At 45.4% G+C, this 14,742-nt stretch overlaps 1 protein-coding gene across 1 annotated transcript in view; it reads right to left on the bottom strand.

Moving 5' to 3' along the window:
• The window catches only part of LOC138261745 (cryptochrome DASH-like), a 218,871-nt gene that overhangs the window by 115,033 nt on the left and 89,096 nt on the right, over positions 1-14,742 (bottom strand). Inside the window, exon 7 of the mRNA XM_069211065.1 lies at positions 5,571-5,644. Within this exon, the coding sequence (XP_069067166.1) occupies positions 5,571-5,644 (74 nt within the window). The remainder of the gene's footprint in view (positions 1-5,570; positions 5,645-14,742) is intronic.

The raw sequence follows: 14,742 nt of genomic DNA, 5'->3' as shown, positions 1-14,742 counted from the left end.
ACTGGGCGAAGAGGATGTGGACTAATCTGACAATGGTACTTGTTGACATACTCAATTGGGAACAGTTATGACAAATGACTGATATATGGCTTCCACTGCTTGGTCAGCTAATAAAGGACTACCCGGAATTAAGATGCCTGTGAATTCCAAAGAAATTAAAATTGTACTCAGGCAGTTGGTGTCTCTCTCTTATTCCAGTAATACGCACTGTGGAATGGTGCTCTGTGTGATAGATACTGAGTCTGTCCATGATGCCAAAATGTCAGTCATCTCTGGTGACTCAGGATGTCCTTTGATAAGGTGGGAAATAAGCGAATGAGAACGGGTCAGATGTATGGACACATCCATTATGTTCCTGGCATGTGGTTGACTTACTGTCTCTCTGAGCTTCAAATTATTGTTTTGTACAATTTAATAATGTAAGAAATTGTTTTACTGGTTGGCGGGGGTGAAACCCTACTCACGCAGCAACCACAGTCCTCGTCAGGGTGAAACCACATTGATGAGACTGAGGTGACTAGTGCCTGCAAATTGTCACTGGCGCCTGGAGGCGTCTTGGGTTTCTCTCCCAGCCACAGTATGTCTACTTGCGGGTTGCTGTGAATAGGAGGAGGCTGAAGTGGCCCTGCAGTGCTGTGTGATACATATTGAGGATGTAGGCCATGTTGGGAGTAAGGCTGGTTTCTATATTGTTAATAAGACATTCAGGGCATAAATTGGACTCTTCCTCTGCCTCCTAGAAAAAGCTGAAAGTGACGTTTTTGCAACATAGCCAGAGAAAGTGCTGTATCTGTGTCCGTCTTGATAGATTGAGGGACATCATCAACATATTTCCCCAAACAGATTCTCCCCATCTAAAGGCACATCTAATATCTTTGCCTGTACTTCAGCTCGAAATGCTGTGGCTTTCAGCCAACCTTGATGGCGTAGGACCGAAGCACCCACCATCTGTCAAAAGTGATTGAAGAGAGATCCATCCCTGTATCTAGAATTTCAGAGGAAGCTCTCTGATCTTCCTGAATAATGTTCTTAGCTTCTTTCCTCGTATCCACCGTTAAAAATTCTAGGAGGGCCGATATGTCAGATCATATTTGTCTCTCATATCTTCCTAAAATACTAACACATTGGATGCCCTGATAGAAGTTGCCGCCACTGCAGTATTACCTAGATGTCTACACTCTTTATCCGGAGGAGCTGAACATGGGGCAGAAAGGTTTCTGGACTGCCTTTGGGATGCCTGCACAACAGATTCAGGGCGTGGATGTCATATAAGACATGCAGATTCATTTTCTGGTGCCTTATACTTTTTATCCAGCTAAGGAACAACAGCTGCCACCAAAGCTGGGGTCTTTATGAACTTGAGTCCTTCCTCCGAAGTGTAATCTTCAATGGGAATTGAACAAATAAATCGATTTTCAAACTGAATCTTTAAAGTCGCACAGGAAACATTCAGTCTGCTTCACTGGTATAGGCAAGTCAAATCGCTTAGAAGTCTTTCCAAGAGCTCATGAAAACCTCCTATGTCACCTGGAGGTGAATTAGAAAGCAACAGTGTGGGTTATATAGAAAAAGGAGCTATGTAATCATCCCAATCCTCGCTAGAACCTGTAGGGTCCTGAAGATTTTCGCCTTCTTCTGGCTGTTCCTCCACATCAATCTCAATATAGTCATCTGTTACCGTAATGGGAGGCAAAACATTTTCCTTTTGTGTTGGTGGGCCCAAAGCCTTTTTAGGATGAGACACTGTACCTGGGGTTTCAGAAAATCCAGCATGTTATGATGGAACATTTGCTTCAGGAAAATTCCTATAATAGTCCTTCAACATGTGGCATAAATCAGTTACAAGTGATAAAGGTACTGAAATTGTGCCTTCATGTGAACCATACAGCTCATAGTATGGATAATGTTCTTGAAAAGAGTCATAGCGATGAGCAGCAGATTGTCTGCCTTGAAAAGAAAAATCCCCTTCCAACTATGCAGAAGTGTTATTACTAGGGTCATCGCCATCAGTATCTTGGCATTTGACGTTTGAGTGGGACTATTGGCTGGCCCAAATGGCCCCTCATCACAAGACTCTTCCATCTCAAGGAGCCGCTCAGGGGGCAAACAACACATTGCTTGCATCTGGTTGTAAAGTCGCAGGAATTCCTTCATCTGATATTAAAATTGTCTCTTTATGGGCAGTCAACTGGCTCATAAAAGATCACTGCGCCTACGAAGAGGAAAAACCTGACCTCTTCGTAGATATGAGAGCAATAGGTCTCATCGACGTAAAAGTTCCTGTCAACTGTACTGTTGTTGACGACAACTTTGTTGCAACAATGTTGTCATTAGTTTGTCGATGAGGAAGATGTTGTCATCGTTCTCGTTGTTGGGGCCACTGATGCCATAGTTGACACCAGCAAAGTGGGTGGGATTTCAGTTGACGATCTCCCCTTCGATGCATCAGCAGTCAATTAAATAATTCTCACCAACGGGTCCATCGACACACAGATTTTCTTTGATGCTGGCTCCTTAAAAAGAGTCACAGGCACAGATGAGGAGGAAGAATTAGTATTTTTGTGACAAGAGGATGGACTTGATGGTTCTCTACTCACAGATCGTTCTGTCAAGAGTCTTTGATGTGAGATCATGCATTCTAGTTACCTTTATCATATGAGGTAGAGCCCTCATTTTAACATTTCTTCCCAGAGGTAGAATGACTCTGCCCCTCATTATCCAAATTTGAGTCAGAATGGGCCTTTTTCTTCTGAAGCCAAAGAAGTAGCCTGGCTTTACAATCTTTTAGGGTCTTAGCGGAAAAAGATATGCAATGCTTACACTCCTTAGGTTTATGGTGAGGGTGTAGGCAGTACAGCCATACCTTATGGAGAACCTCAGAGAATAATCCTGCTTTCCAACAAGATTTGCAATGCCTGTATTGCCTCTTTTTAGATCCCTCTGACATGGTTTTAACCTGGAAAAAAGAACCCAAATGTTGTTACCTTTGAGTTGTCTGAAGGCCACAATATCACTCCTGGGAGAAGGAAAAGGTCAAAAGTTGACAAAAGCACTGAGACTGAGAAGAACTCAGGGAGACTTCCTCACACACGATGTGCAGTTAGAAATTTGAGCTGTGGTGGCTCTGCAGGGGAAGACTGCGTCAGGGTCTGAGTTCTTATTGGTTGAAGTTTGGTTCTAAAAAAGACTGTGAATTGGTTACCAATGTCACTTGGCTTCTCTGTGTGTGTTTCTCAATGCTTAGGCATAGCACTGCTTAATATTATTACTACTGTAGAACTCCCATCATGATGAGGGGGAAGATTAAAGTATGTGAATCCATGAGAGATTCAACAATGGAGTAGACGTTCATAAACAAAACACGACCAAAACGACAAGAATCCAAGCAGTAGAACCAGAGATGTGAAATTATAAAGAGATAAGTGAGAATAGCACCAAAAAGTCTACAGCGCCACTTGCGGCTATGGTTATGTGAGACTGGGAGAAGATAAAAAGTTCAGGCCAACCACGATGGAGCGCAAACCGTATACATGGACCAGCTTAGTCCCACTGAAAAGTTACTTTCTCAGTCCAGTGCACAGAGTTCGGTTTGCAGTGTAGAGCACCGTGAGAAGCAGGGAAGCATTGCTGTAGTGCAAAAAGCAGTCCAGGTGTCGCGGACAGTCATCGTTGTAGTGTGAAGATCCCGTTGTCATCACGAGCAGCCAGGCCGGAACTTCGCAGTGGGGCTTTCCGCGAGCAGTTGATGCTGTAGTGCAAAGGGTCAGGTAGATAAAACTTTGTGTTGGCAAGCAGTGCGAGCGACGAGGTTTTGGTGCCAACGGTTCCCTTTGCGGTCACGAAGAGCCAGTGAGGCCACATCATGGGTCCAGGACCTGAGTGGCACCACTAGAGGTCAGGGGCAGAGTAACTACAGGCTGTATTCAGCCCTTTGTGTGGGGGCAGGGAACAGCCTATTCAGGTGTAAGTAGGGCTGTACCCAGCTCCGCCCTCCCACCCTGCCATTGATGGCCCGTCCAGGCACATCTAAACCCTCTATTGTGTGTGGCTGTCTAGTAGGAATACACAAAGCCCAAATGTCGGCTGCACCCAGTCATGTGACTAGAGACAGGCTACATGCACTAAATGGGGAAGGCAGTAAAATTCCAACTTTCTAAAAGTGCCATTTTCAAACCTGCAACCATAATCCAACTTCACCATAGAAGAGGATTTTTCATTGCAATTCCAACGATGCTAAACATGCACTGGTTACCCGTTCTTGTTTAGAAGTTACAGCTTATTAAATGTAGTATGGTAACTCCAATTTTGTCCTACCGGAGAGGCACATCTTGCAGTAGTGAAAAACAAATTTAAGAGTTTTTCACTACCAGTACATGTAAAACTTAAAAGTACATGTCCTACTTTTTAAATACATTGCTCCTTGCTCCCTGAACTGTTCAAGGCCTACCTTAAGGGAGACTTGTATGTATTAAAAAAAGAAGGTTTGGGCCTGGCAATATGTTATTTTGCCAGGTCGAAATGGCAGTTTAAAACAGCACACACAGGCTACAATAGCAGGTGTAAAACATGTTGAAAGGGCTACTTAAGTAGGTGGCACAATAAGTACTGAAGGCCCATTGGTAGCATTTCATTTACAGGCCCTGGATACATGCAGTACCACTTTACTAGGGACTTACAAGTAAATTAAATGCGCAAACTCGGTCTAAGCTAATTCCACTACGTTATATGGAGAGAGCACAAGCACTTTAGCACTGGTTATCATCAAAAATAGGAGTGGTCAAGGTAAAAAGTTTAGGGGAAGACCAATCTAAGGCTGACAGGTCTAGCAAATGTAAAGATAAACAAGGTATTATTGTTTTTACTTTGGCTTACATTGTATGTGCTGTTTCTGTTGCAATGTAAAAAGCTCGAAACTAGCGATGGAACAACAAAATGCTGCACATCCATGGGGGTAGGATCATGATTTGAGGTAATTAAGTGGGCTGTGTGTGCATTGATTATAGGAGTGTATAGAAATGAGGAGACTGTTCATGTCTCTAATTGTATGTGTGGGAATGTCAGGGAACTGAACAGAAAAAAAGAATGTGAGACAGTAACATTCACCTTTCCAAGTACATTAGATTCGAGACTGTGATCAATCACAAGGACTGAGTGCTCTGCACCAGTATAACGGTCGAGTGATGCACATTTGGAGCACCACTGATCACTCATTTTAGAGAAAAATAAAATGTCCATGTTGTGACAATTCATTCAGGCTAATGCTGTTCAATCGTAACTTAATGTGGGGCCGAAATGCTGCTTTTCAGTAGTTGGTGCTAAATTCTGGGCCATTTCAGACATACCGAAAAAAACCAATACCACAGCAGTATACACTATTTAATTCATTCAATCTCTGTACCAGTCACTACTAGTTGGATCCTAAGTGAACATACTCCAGCTATTCAGTGAATCATTTTCAACATTTTGATGACTGTCTAATGCAAGGAGGTACCAGCATGTTATACAACCTGGATGACGGGTATATTATGGATCTTTCCAACTGAAAAAAATCCGCAATGCTGAATACTTACCAAGGTGCAAACTTAGTGGAGTAATCGAGTCCTATTAACCCATTGCGAGTGTCCTTATATGAGGCAACAAGGTTCTGTCAGAAACAAAGGAAACAAAAGAGCTGTTTTGAGGTTTGTAGACAAAATTCTTGACATTTAACGGAGGAACGCTGGAATGACATTAGATGGATTTCAGAGTTGTGTGATTCTGAAACATAGCCAGTTGGCCATCGAACCCTACAAACTAGACAAATTGTAGTTTTTCAACTTCTCAAATTTCAAGCCAATAAGCAATTCAAATTGAGTAATTTGGCAATGCATCTTCTGTATAGTTCGCTTATCAAGGTGTGGTTCAAAAGTGTCAGTCTAACCCGAAGAAATTCAGGAAGAAAGCATAAATGACTGAAACCAGACACCGAAGGAAAGTGTAAGCACTCAAGAAAGCATATAGTAGCCAAATGACAGCTACATCACATTTATTATTGTGACATAGTGGTGGACTAATCATGTGCAAGTTCAGGTAGTGAAACATAGCTGCAATCTCTAACTTCCCTAACTCCATCCTCACTCATCTCACACGGTGTGTGTCTGACACTACAAATTTATGAACATGAGCCTTAGGTTCCTCTTATTTGTGGGTTTGAACTATAAGCCAGAAGTTTCAATGTGTTTAACTTAAAACGTCGTAATGAAAATAAGGTGAAATTATTGCAGGGCTCGGTGAGAAAGGTTTTTCTCAAAATCATAGAGATGTTTTAAAAATATATATTTTTAAGTTTAATAAACTTGAATAGAAGCACATTACAGCAGAGCAGTAACACATTGTCCATAATAGCATATCTTGAAGAGAAGTATTTTACATCATTTTAACATTGCATCGAATATTTAAGCCATGTGAGGGAAGAAAGAAGTAATTTCATTTTGTAAGAGGCACAAGCAGACATAGACAGCAGAGTCAGCGATATCATATGCAGCGCACCACTTCCCAGCAACACCCACCACCAGCCTATCCATTTAGCGCTTCACACTCACCTGTGCCTCCAACCACATCAGGGTCCCAGCAGTTCCCGTAAGGGACCACAGGTATTGTCCTCATGCCGCACGCAGCACCACCGCCCTCCCTTCTCATGTGCACTGCCCTCACCCCCGTCTCCTGCCGCCATCACTCCATAGGCCCCATCCTCCGCTTCCACATCAAGGGAAAGCAGGTTTACTCTCAGTGGAGCCCAAATATCACAGGTTGAGAGGAATTCAGTCTGGGTAAAGCTCAAGCTGCTCATTACAATATAGCATATCTGTGAGCCAATGCTTAAATTTGGGTGCCCGACCTCTGCCCCTTCGGCAAGCTACCTGTCTCTTCCCCAGTAAGAGGGCCAGTGCTGTAAATCGTGCATGAGGGGTATCCACGTCTCCCAAGTACTCGAACAGTTGTAGCCATTGGTACCCTGCAGTCCACTGTCTGCGACAGCGCATCCAGCAAATCAATCCAATATTCATAGACTCCTACCACGACTAGACTATGTGACCACATCTGTCATATTTTGCATCCTCTTGCTGGCCAAGCCTATGAAGAAGGACTGGCATATAATATGCTCTTTGCAAGAATTTGTAATAGAAAATGCATAAGCAGCTACTAGAGGACACCATGCCCGTCTGACGGTAGACATAAGTCCATAGATCATCACTCAGCTCCTGTCCTAGTTCCCCTCCCGGTCCATGCATGCTGCTGTCAGAAGAGCTACCCGTCCTCCCTGAGTGACACTGCACAGCAGAGTTATTAGATGTTTAGTAGAGGACACACTCAAGAGACTCTCCAGAGGAGGAACTGGCTCCTCTGGGAACTGTGGAAGAGTGCAGAAACATGTCCAACGGAGTGTATCTTGAGTTTTCCCTATACTCATCAGTGTAAGAAAGGAACCATTTCTATATAGATCTCCCCAGCTTAGCAGCTCTTGAGCCTTCAAGCTTCTACACGCACCAGCCTCATGTGTGATAGGCAGCAAAGGATGACACTCCAGAGGAAGCCGAGCCAAAAAGACGGGTCACACCTTTTTGCGAAGCTTATCCCAAGGCTTGACGGTACACTCAACGGTGGAAACGTCTTTCCAAGTACTAGACACCAATCCTCCCAAGAAGGAAGACGGAGGAGTTGGGGACATACTATCCATCTCAACCCCCAAATGAAGCAAGAATGGGGCTGGGCTGTGCAGTAGAGGGCAAAGTGTACCAGTGCGCACAAATAGTAGAGCTCGAGGTCCTAACCCTCAAAACCACCCAAACAGAATGGAAGCATAAGGGTCACCCTTATAATCCTAGGCTGTTTACCAGCTCATGCCAGCCTAACCATCTGTGATCGAAGAGAAGCGAAGAGGGCCTTGATCAGTGGCAGTGGGATATTTATATAGATATAATTAATATCTGCAGCAATATTACCAATATCAAGAGGCCCACCGACCAGCCAGGGAGAGGGGTAGAGATATCCAGCGAGTTATTCACTCGGTTATTCATGCAATATCAACCTCGTAGTTTTCCCCGTTTACCACCTCTGGTTCTTTATGCACCCATATCCCCGAGTATTTGAGGGACTCTTCACAAAACTTGAATAGAAATTCAGGAGCAAAGCGTGACATGTTGGTCATGAGGGGCAGGATGTGAGATTTTCCCACTTGATATTAACCCCTAATAGCAAACCAAAGCAGGTGTATTCTTTAAATGACATCAAGAGTTTTCTGTGGCTCTCTTACGTACATGGTTATGTCATCTGCCTGTAGGGAAATCAAAATAGGCCTACTCATGTATTGTATACTGTATTGGGAGTAATGATGCCTTAGCCTAGCAGCTAGCAGTTCCAGTGCTGGGGCAAAACAGAGCAGGGACAGGGGACATCCCTGCCGCAAGACCCTAGTGATTTTCATAGGGGTCAAATAGGCTTTGTTGATTCGTATCCCTGCTACAGGCTCAGTGTACAGGAGTTGTATACAGGGTAGAAAACCCTGTGGTATGCCCATCCTACCCAGCACTGTGCATAAATAATCCCACTCCAGGGAATCAAAAACTTTAGAGCCATCCAAGAATATGGCAGCAGCATCTAGATCTGGGTCAATATCTTGCATTATAGGGAGAGGGTGAACAAATTATAGGCAGTGGAGCGCTCTGCAAACAAATTAGTTCTGATCAGGTCTTCCCAACCCCAGGAGAAGAGTCAGATGATTAGCCACTAATTTTGCAAACATTTTGGCATCACAACTTATAAGAAACAAGGGCCAATAGAAATCACATACGCTGGTTTATCAGGTTTGAGCAAAGTGGTTATTACTGCCTCCTGCATAGACAGTAAGAGGAACCCACTCGTCCCTCAGTTTCTCCACAGTAAATGGTTGCACCAAAAAAGTCACTGGGTGTCACTCAGCCAGCCAAGGGCTGTGCCTTGCAGATAGTCACCCACCACTGCTGAAGTCCCTGCCCCCGCAGTGGCATAAAGGTCCCTGTATTGCAGGAATACACTCTGTACCGGCATAGTATCCTGATGTTGTCGACCCTGTCAGTCCGCTATCTCCATCACTCTCTCAGTTGCCCATAGTCATGCCATCTTAGAAGCCATTGAACGGTCGGGTCTCTCCCCTTCGCCATACGCTCTCACCCACCTGGCATATTTGCTCCAGAATTTACAGTTCCTAGCTACAACTTAATTATGCTCTGTGAGCTGAATGCGCAGGCGAGCCGTAGTGTTCGCATTCAAAGTCTGCGTGACCGCACACTCGGTTACTTTTAACTCTGCCTCTAACCTTTTCAGGTGATCTTAAAGAGATCACTGCACTGCTCTACTTTAAGTCATGCAACTGCGCCTGATAACAGCCTTAAGGTGCCCCACTGCATGTTCCTGGTAGCTGTTGTACCATAATAGCTTCAAAATATTCTGCAATCTCCTCACAGAGTTTGTCCACAAAAACACCAAACACAGGGGGTCCCTGAGTCCCAAGGCCCCCTGGGATCATCAAAGACAGAAGAACAGGTGTATGATCAGATACAGTGCGTGCAAGATGGGTGACCTCAGGCACCCATGGTACCATATCGTTCAACATGAGCCCATCATCCAGCTGAACCCCCCCTGACATGAACATGTGCGTAGCAAGTGCTCCCCAATCTATGCGGTAATCTGTCGCACCAAACATTAAGGAGATCATGATCTTGCATGTTTGCCCTTAAGTGCACTGCTGCGGAGGTGCCTGCAGCGGGGGGCACTCAGGTTTTGTCCAGTGACTTTGCAGAACACAGTTAAAGCAAGCTCCCCCATATCATGGCCTTAGGATCATTAGACAATATTTTGCCCCAAATTATATTTAAAAAAAAGCAAGGTCATCAACATTCGGCCCATTACAGTTGACAACATTAGTTTGCTACGACTCATCTGGCCCCATAGTATGCCATACCTGCCTTGCAGATCTGTGAGTGACCCGTCCATTACAAAGGGTAAGCGCCACCACACCAAAATGGCCACCCCTTGTGCACAGGATACTAAGGAGTGACACGACAAGAGGAGCATCGCCCGCCCATTTGCATCATCTGAGCATGCCGTGAGGTGGGTCTCCTGTAGGAGTGCAATGTCCACCTTATGCCGATCCAAAAATCCAAGGACCTGATGGGTCTTCTGAGGGTTATTAAGACCCTGGACATTTCAAGTCAGATAGCAGCCAGTTCCAGCCGTCCCCCATGACAACAGGTTATCATTCATTCACAAAGTTGAGCGAGTCCACCACAGCACTGTGCATCTTGCATAGATTGAGTCCCCTACAAGCAACAATAATAATGAGCAACATACTTCATTTGTAAGCAACCGGTAACATGCACGCCCACTCTGATGGCCCAGTATCACTAAAAATAAGAACCCTCCGATCAGAAAAAAACAATAAAACATGAATACAGTAACCCCCCCCAAAAGGGTAATACTAAATACCACAGTGTGCCTTGAACAAATAAGTGGGGGTATCCCTTGGGGCCACCAGGATAGGCAGTAAATCATTCTCAGCAGCAGCTGAGGGTGTCAGGGTTATCCAAATGTATGCATGTTCACCAAGCATACTCACGCAGTTTAAATATGAGGCTGCCATGTATCCCAATTGCATGAATGCACCATGGACTACATGGCAGTCGCAAGTTTTAGAACAGAAGCAAATTCCGGTCCAGACATCTACTCCCGCGTGGAGACATATGAGGGCATGTCCCAGTCCAGCTTCCACCGTACCCTGGTACCTTCTGTCAGTCCGCAACATCTGTCCGAGTCATCTGTGTGCGCTCCACACAACCCAACCGCCGACCCCTCTGCTGGTCCCAGACTGTGCTCCCTCCTTATAAGCCGCAGGTACTCCAGGCCTTGTTGTGGAGTCTGGAAAATATACTGCTTTCCCTTATGTGTGAACTTCACGTGTGCTGGTTACAACACGACATACTCTATGGCACCTGGTCGAATTTGTTTGTCACTGATACAAATTTACGCCTGGCCTCTCGAACAGCCAAGGTGAAGTCTTGATACAGTGAGGCCTCATTGCCATCAAAATTTAGCGCTCCTTTGTTAAAGTTCAACAGTCACGCAATAATGGGCCTCAATGCCCCCCCCCCCACCCCCCGGCAGGAGCCTACCCCCCCCAGGGATCTGTGTGCTCTCTCTCCAACCAACAATCGGGAGTCTCAGTCCCAAACAATGCCACCAGTATTTTCTCCACATAATCTGCAAGTCTGCCAGAGTTTATGGTCTCCGGTATTCTGAGAATGCGGAGATTATTATAACACAACCTTGCCTCCAAATCTTAATTTTTTACAGCTATAACCTTAATAATCTTTTTAATATTCTGCATCTTTCCACCCTGCAACACCAAAACATCTTCTGCTGTAGAGATCCTCTGCTTGTCGAGCTTGTGCGCGACAGCAGGGGCCGCTTTTGGGTGGTGCGAGCGGTGCGACCGCACCAGGCGCCGACCTCAGGGGGGCACTGTGTTTATCTATAACTTCCTAAACTTGCAATTTAAAAGCACCTGCTTAAACATTTCTTGTGCGCTTAGCCTTCAAGAAACAATTAAAATGTCAAGATACCTCTTGTGATTAATGTTCCTGCTAGAGAGAAAGATGTGAGTTTTGCCTAGTGCCAGCTTTGGCTCAACATAAAGTATCATACAGGGTTAATATGCCTGCTGCAAACATACAGAACTATCGGGCATATTTATGAAAAGTGGCCCTGCACATAGTGCAGCGCCACTTTTCTTGCACCCCTTAGCGCCCCCCTAATGCCACCATCTGAGCGTCATATTTAAAATACGGTGCACCATGGCGGTAGTTAGGGGACTAGCATCAGAATTTTTAACGCTAGTCTGGTGCTTTGCAGGATTAGCGTACATTTTGACCCTAATCTTGCAATGCGCCCAGAGGCGCATTGTAACCAATGGATGCCTCCTTTTAATGCCTGCTCTGAGCAAGCATTAAAAGTGCCGGAAAAAAATGACGCAAAGAAATCTAAATGACCCCTTTGCATACATTATGCCTGGCGCAGGCATAATGTAGTGCAAAGGGTTACAAAGTGGCGAAATGCATGCATTGCGCCACTTTGTATATATGGTGCAGCGTTTTTGGCCTTCTAATGCCCCATTAGTTTAAAAAAAGTGACACTAATGTGGAGTTAGAGTTGTACTAGGGGCTCTTAAATATACCCCTATGACTGCTTAATTTATGCTTGTTGTTTCCGGTGCAGAGCACCAGCACTTTTTTTTGAGGGGCGGTGCTTATTTTTCTGCCTCAAGCATTTACTGCGAGAAAAAGACACATATGGGAAAGACGGAGGAAGAGAAAAACGAAAAAGCATCACAATGGGAAAAAACAGAAATCTGCAAGAGTGAGCTGAAGGGGCAGGGAATGCCTGTAAATGGATTGAAGAGGCACGAGATGGCTTCAGGATTACGCTGCTTCTGTATTCAGTGTTCATACATTTAATTGCAGCAGCCGCGTGTTTAAGAGGAGCGCTTTGGACACCGGCACCTTTTCAATTACAAATTAAGCACTGCCCTATGGGGGCATATTTGAAAAAAGTGGCGCTGCACACAGTGCTGTGCCACTTTTCTTGCGCTCTTTAGCACCCCCCCAACGCCACCATGTGTGCATCATATTTAAAATACCGCGCACCATGGCGGTAGCTTGGGGACTAGCGTGAGAATTTTTTATGCTAGACCGGCGCTTAGCAGGATTAGCATAAAAAAAGTTGACGCTTATCCTGCAAAACACCTAGAGGCTCATTGTAACTTTTAATGCCTGCTGTGAGCAGGCATTAAAAGTGCTGGAAAACAATGACTCAAAGAAATCTGTCAGATTTCTTTGCACCATTTTTTTGCCCCACCCCACCCTACGGGGGGATGCCCCGTTTGTATACATTATGCCTGGCACAGACATAATGTAGCGCAAAAGGTTACAAAGTGGCGCAATGCATGCATTGCACCACTTTGTAAATATGGCGCAGCATTTTTGGCCTTCTAACGCCACATTAGCTTAAAAAAAATTACACTATTGTGTGGCGTTAGAATGGTACTGGGGCTCTTAAATATGCCCCTCTGGGGCATATTTGAAAAAAGTGGTGCTGCAGACAGTGCTGCACCACTTTTCTTGCACCCCTTACCGCTCCCCTAACGCCACCATGTGTGCGCTGTATTTAAAATGTGGCAAAACATGGCGGTAGTTAGGGAACTAGTGTAAAATAAAATTACACTAGTACAGCGCTTTGCAGGATTAGGGTAAAAAATGTTAATGCTAATCCTGCAAAGCACTCAGAAGCTCATTGTATCCAACAGACGCCTCCTTTTATCGCCTGCTCAGAGCAGGCGTTAAAAGTGCTGGAAAAAAATGGAAAAAGAAATCTGTCAGATTTCTTTGCGTCATTTTTTTGGCCCTCCCTAATTGGGGAATGCCACCATTGCATACACTATGCCTGGTGCAGTCATAATGTAGCTCAAAGGGATACAAAGTGGCCAATGCATGCATTGCGCCATTTTGTAAATATGGCAACGCGTTTTTGGCCTTCTAATGCCACATTAGCGTAAAAAAATGACGCTATTGTGGCGTTAGAATGGCGCTAGGAGCTCTTGAATATGCCCCTATATTTTATGTGGCTAGCTGAGTGGATTAGTAAAGCCAGCCTTTACAAGTGCCATAAAACACATGAATGTATGTGAAAGGGGCGTGATGGAGAGATGAGGGGCACATTTGCCGGGTAGGAGTGAGTGAAACTGAGGAGGAGGTCATGGGGTGGGGGCGCCACAATAAACTGTCGCACAGGGCGCCACCAGTCCTAAAGCCGGCCCTGCGTGACACCATTAACCTGTGCTGTGGGATCATCCATTTTAGCATCAAGGGAAGTCAAGCTCTCTTGCATGGCCCTCAGGAGCGTTTTCACATCCGAATTACAGATGACCTCGTCTGATGCCTGCCCAAAAGCCTCTTCTAGAGCAGGCTCCGATGCTGCGGTTCGTATACTTTTCTGCATCTCAAATTGAAGACAGGGCTGCTTCCCATCCTGCTTCCCCAAGGTAGCACTGTTATTGCCTTTCACTCAGGCCTGCTCAGCAAAACGGAGGGCCACACACCACCCACCAAGAAGAGGTCACAGTCTTCCATGGAGAGGCCAAGGGAGCAAGTATACACAGCAGGGAGGGAGGCCAGAGTCAAGCAGCAGTTCCAGCTGCCCATAGCGCCTCCTATAGCTCCTGAACGAAAGTCCCGCCACAACCCTGGACTCCCAAGAGGGCACGAGCAGAGCCAGGAGAAAGGGGCAGAATCAGAAGGACAGTAGGACCCCCCACACCTGTGCATAAGTCCAGGTTATGCCACTAACAGGGCACACCGCCATCAGCTTGTTCTGATCTGCAATAAATGCACAGCAAAGAAAACAAACACACACGCTGTATATCGTGCCCCACTGGAGTCGCGGGTAACATCTCAACTCCCGCGCGCCGACGTTTATTTTAATTACCCCCCTCCAGAAGTCCTTTTCCCTTCCGGGTAGGTGTTACGTGGCCGGTCCCAAAACAACTAGACCGTCACGGAACATTACATCCCTCCCCAAGTTGGATCAAAAGTTGTTCCGCACACAAAGTCTTTTAGCTTCTGGCTGGGTGGCAGATTGGGTCTCAAATTGTACCTCCGCGTCTGGGATCTGGTC

The sequence above is a fragment of the Pleurodeles waltl genome, chromosome 10 (assembly GCF_031143425.1).
Source record: "Pleurodeles waltl isolate 20211129_DDA chromosome 10, aPleWal1.hap1.20221129, whole genome shotgun sequence".
Lineage (NCBI taxonomy): Eukaryota > Metazoa > Chordata > Amphibia > Caudata > Salamandridae > Pleurodeles > Pleurodeles waltl.
The sequence above is the reverse complement of the archived record's forward strand: the minus strand, read 5'-3'. Positions and strand labels throughout refer to the sequence as shown.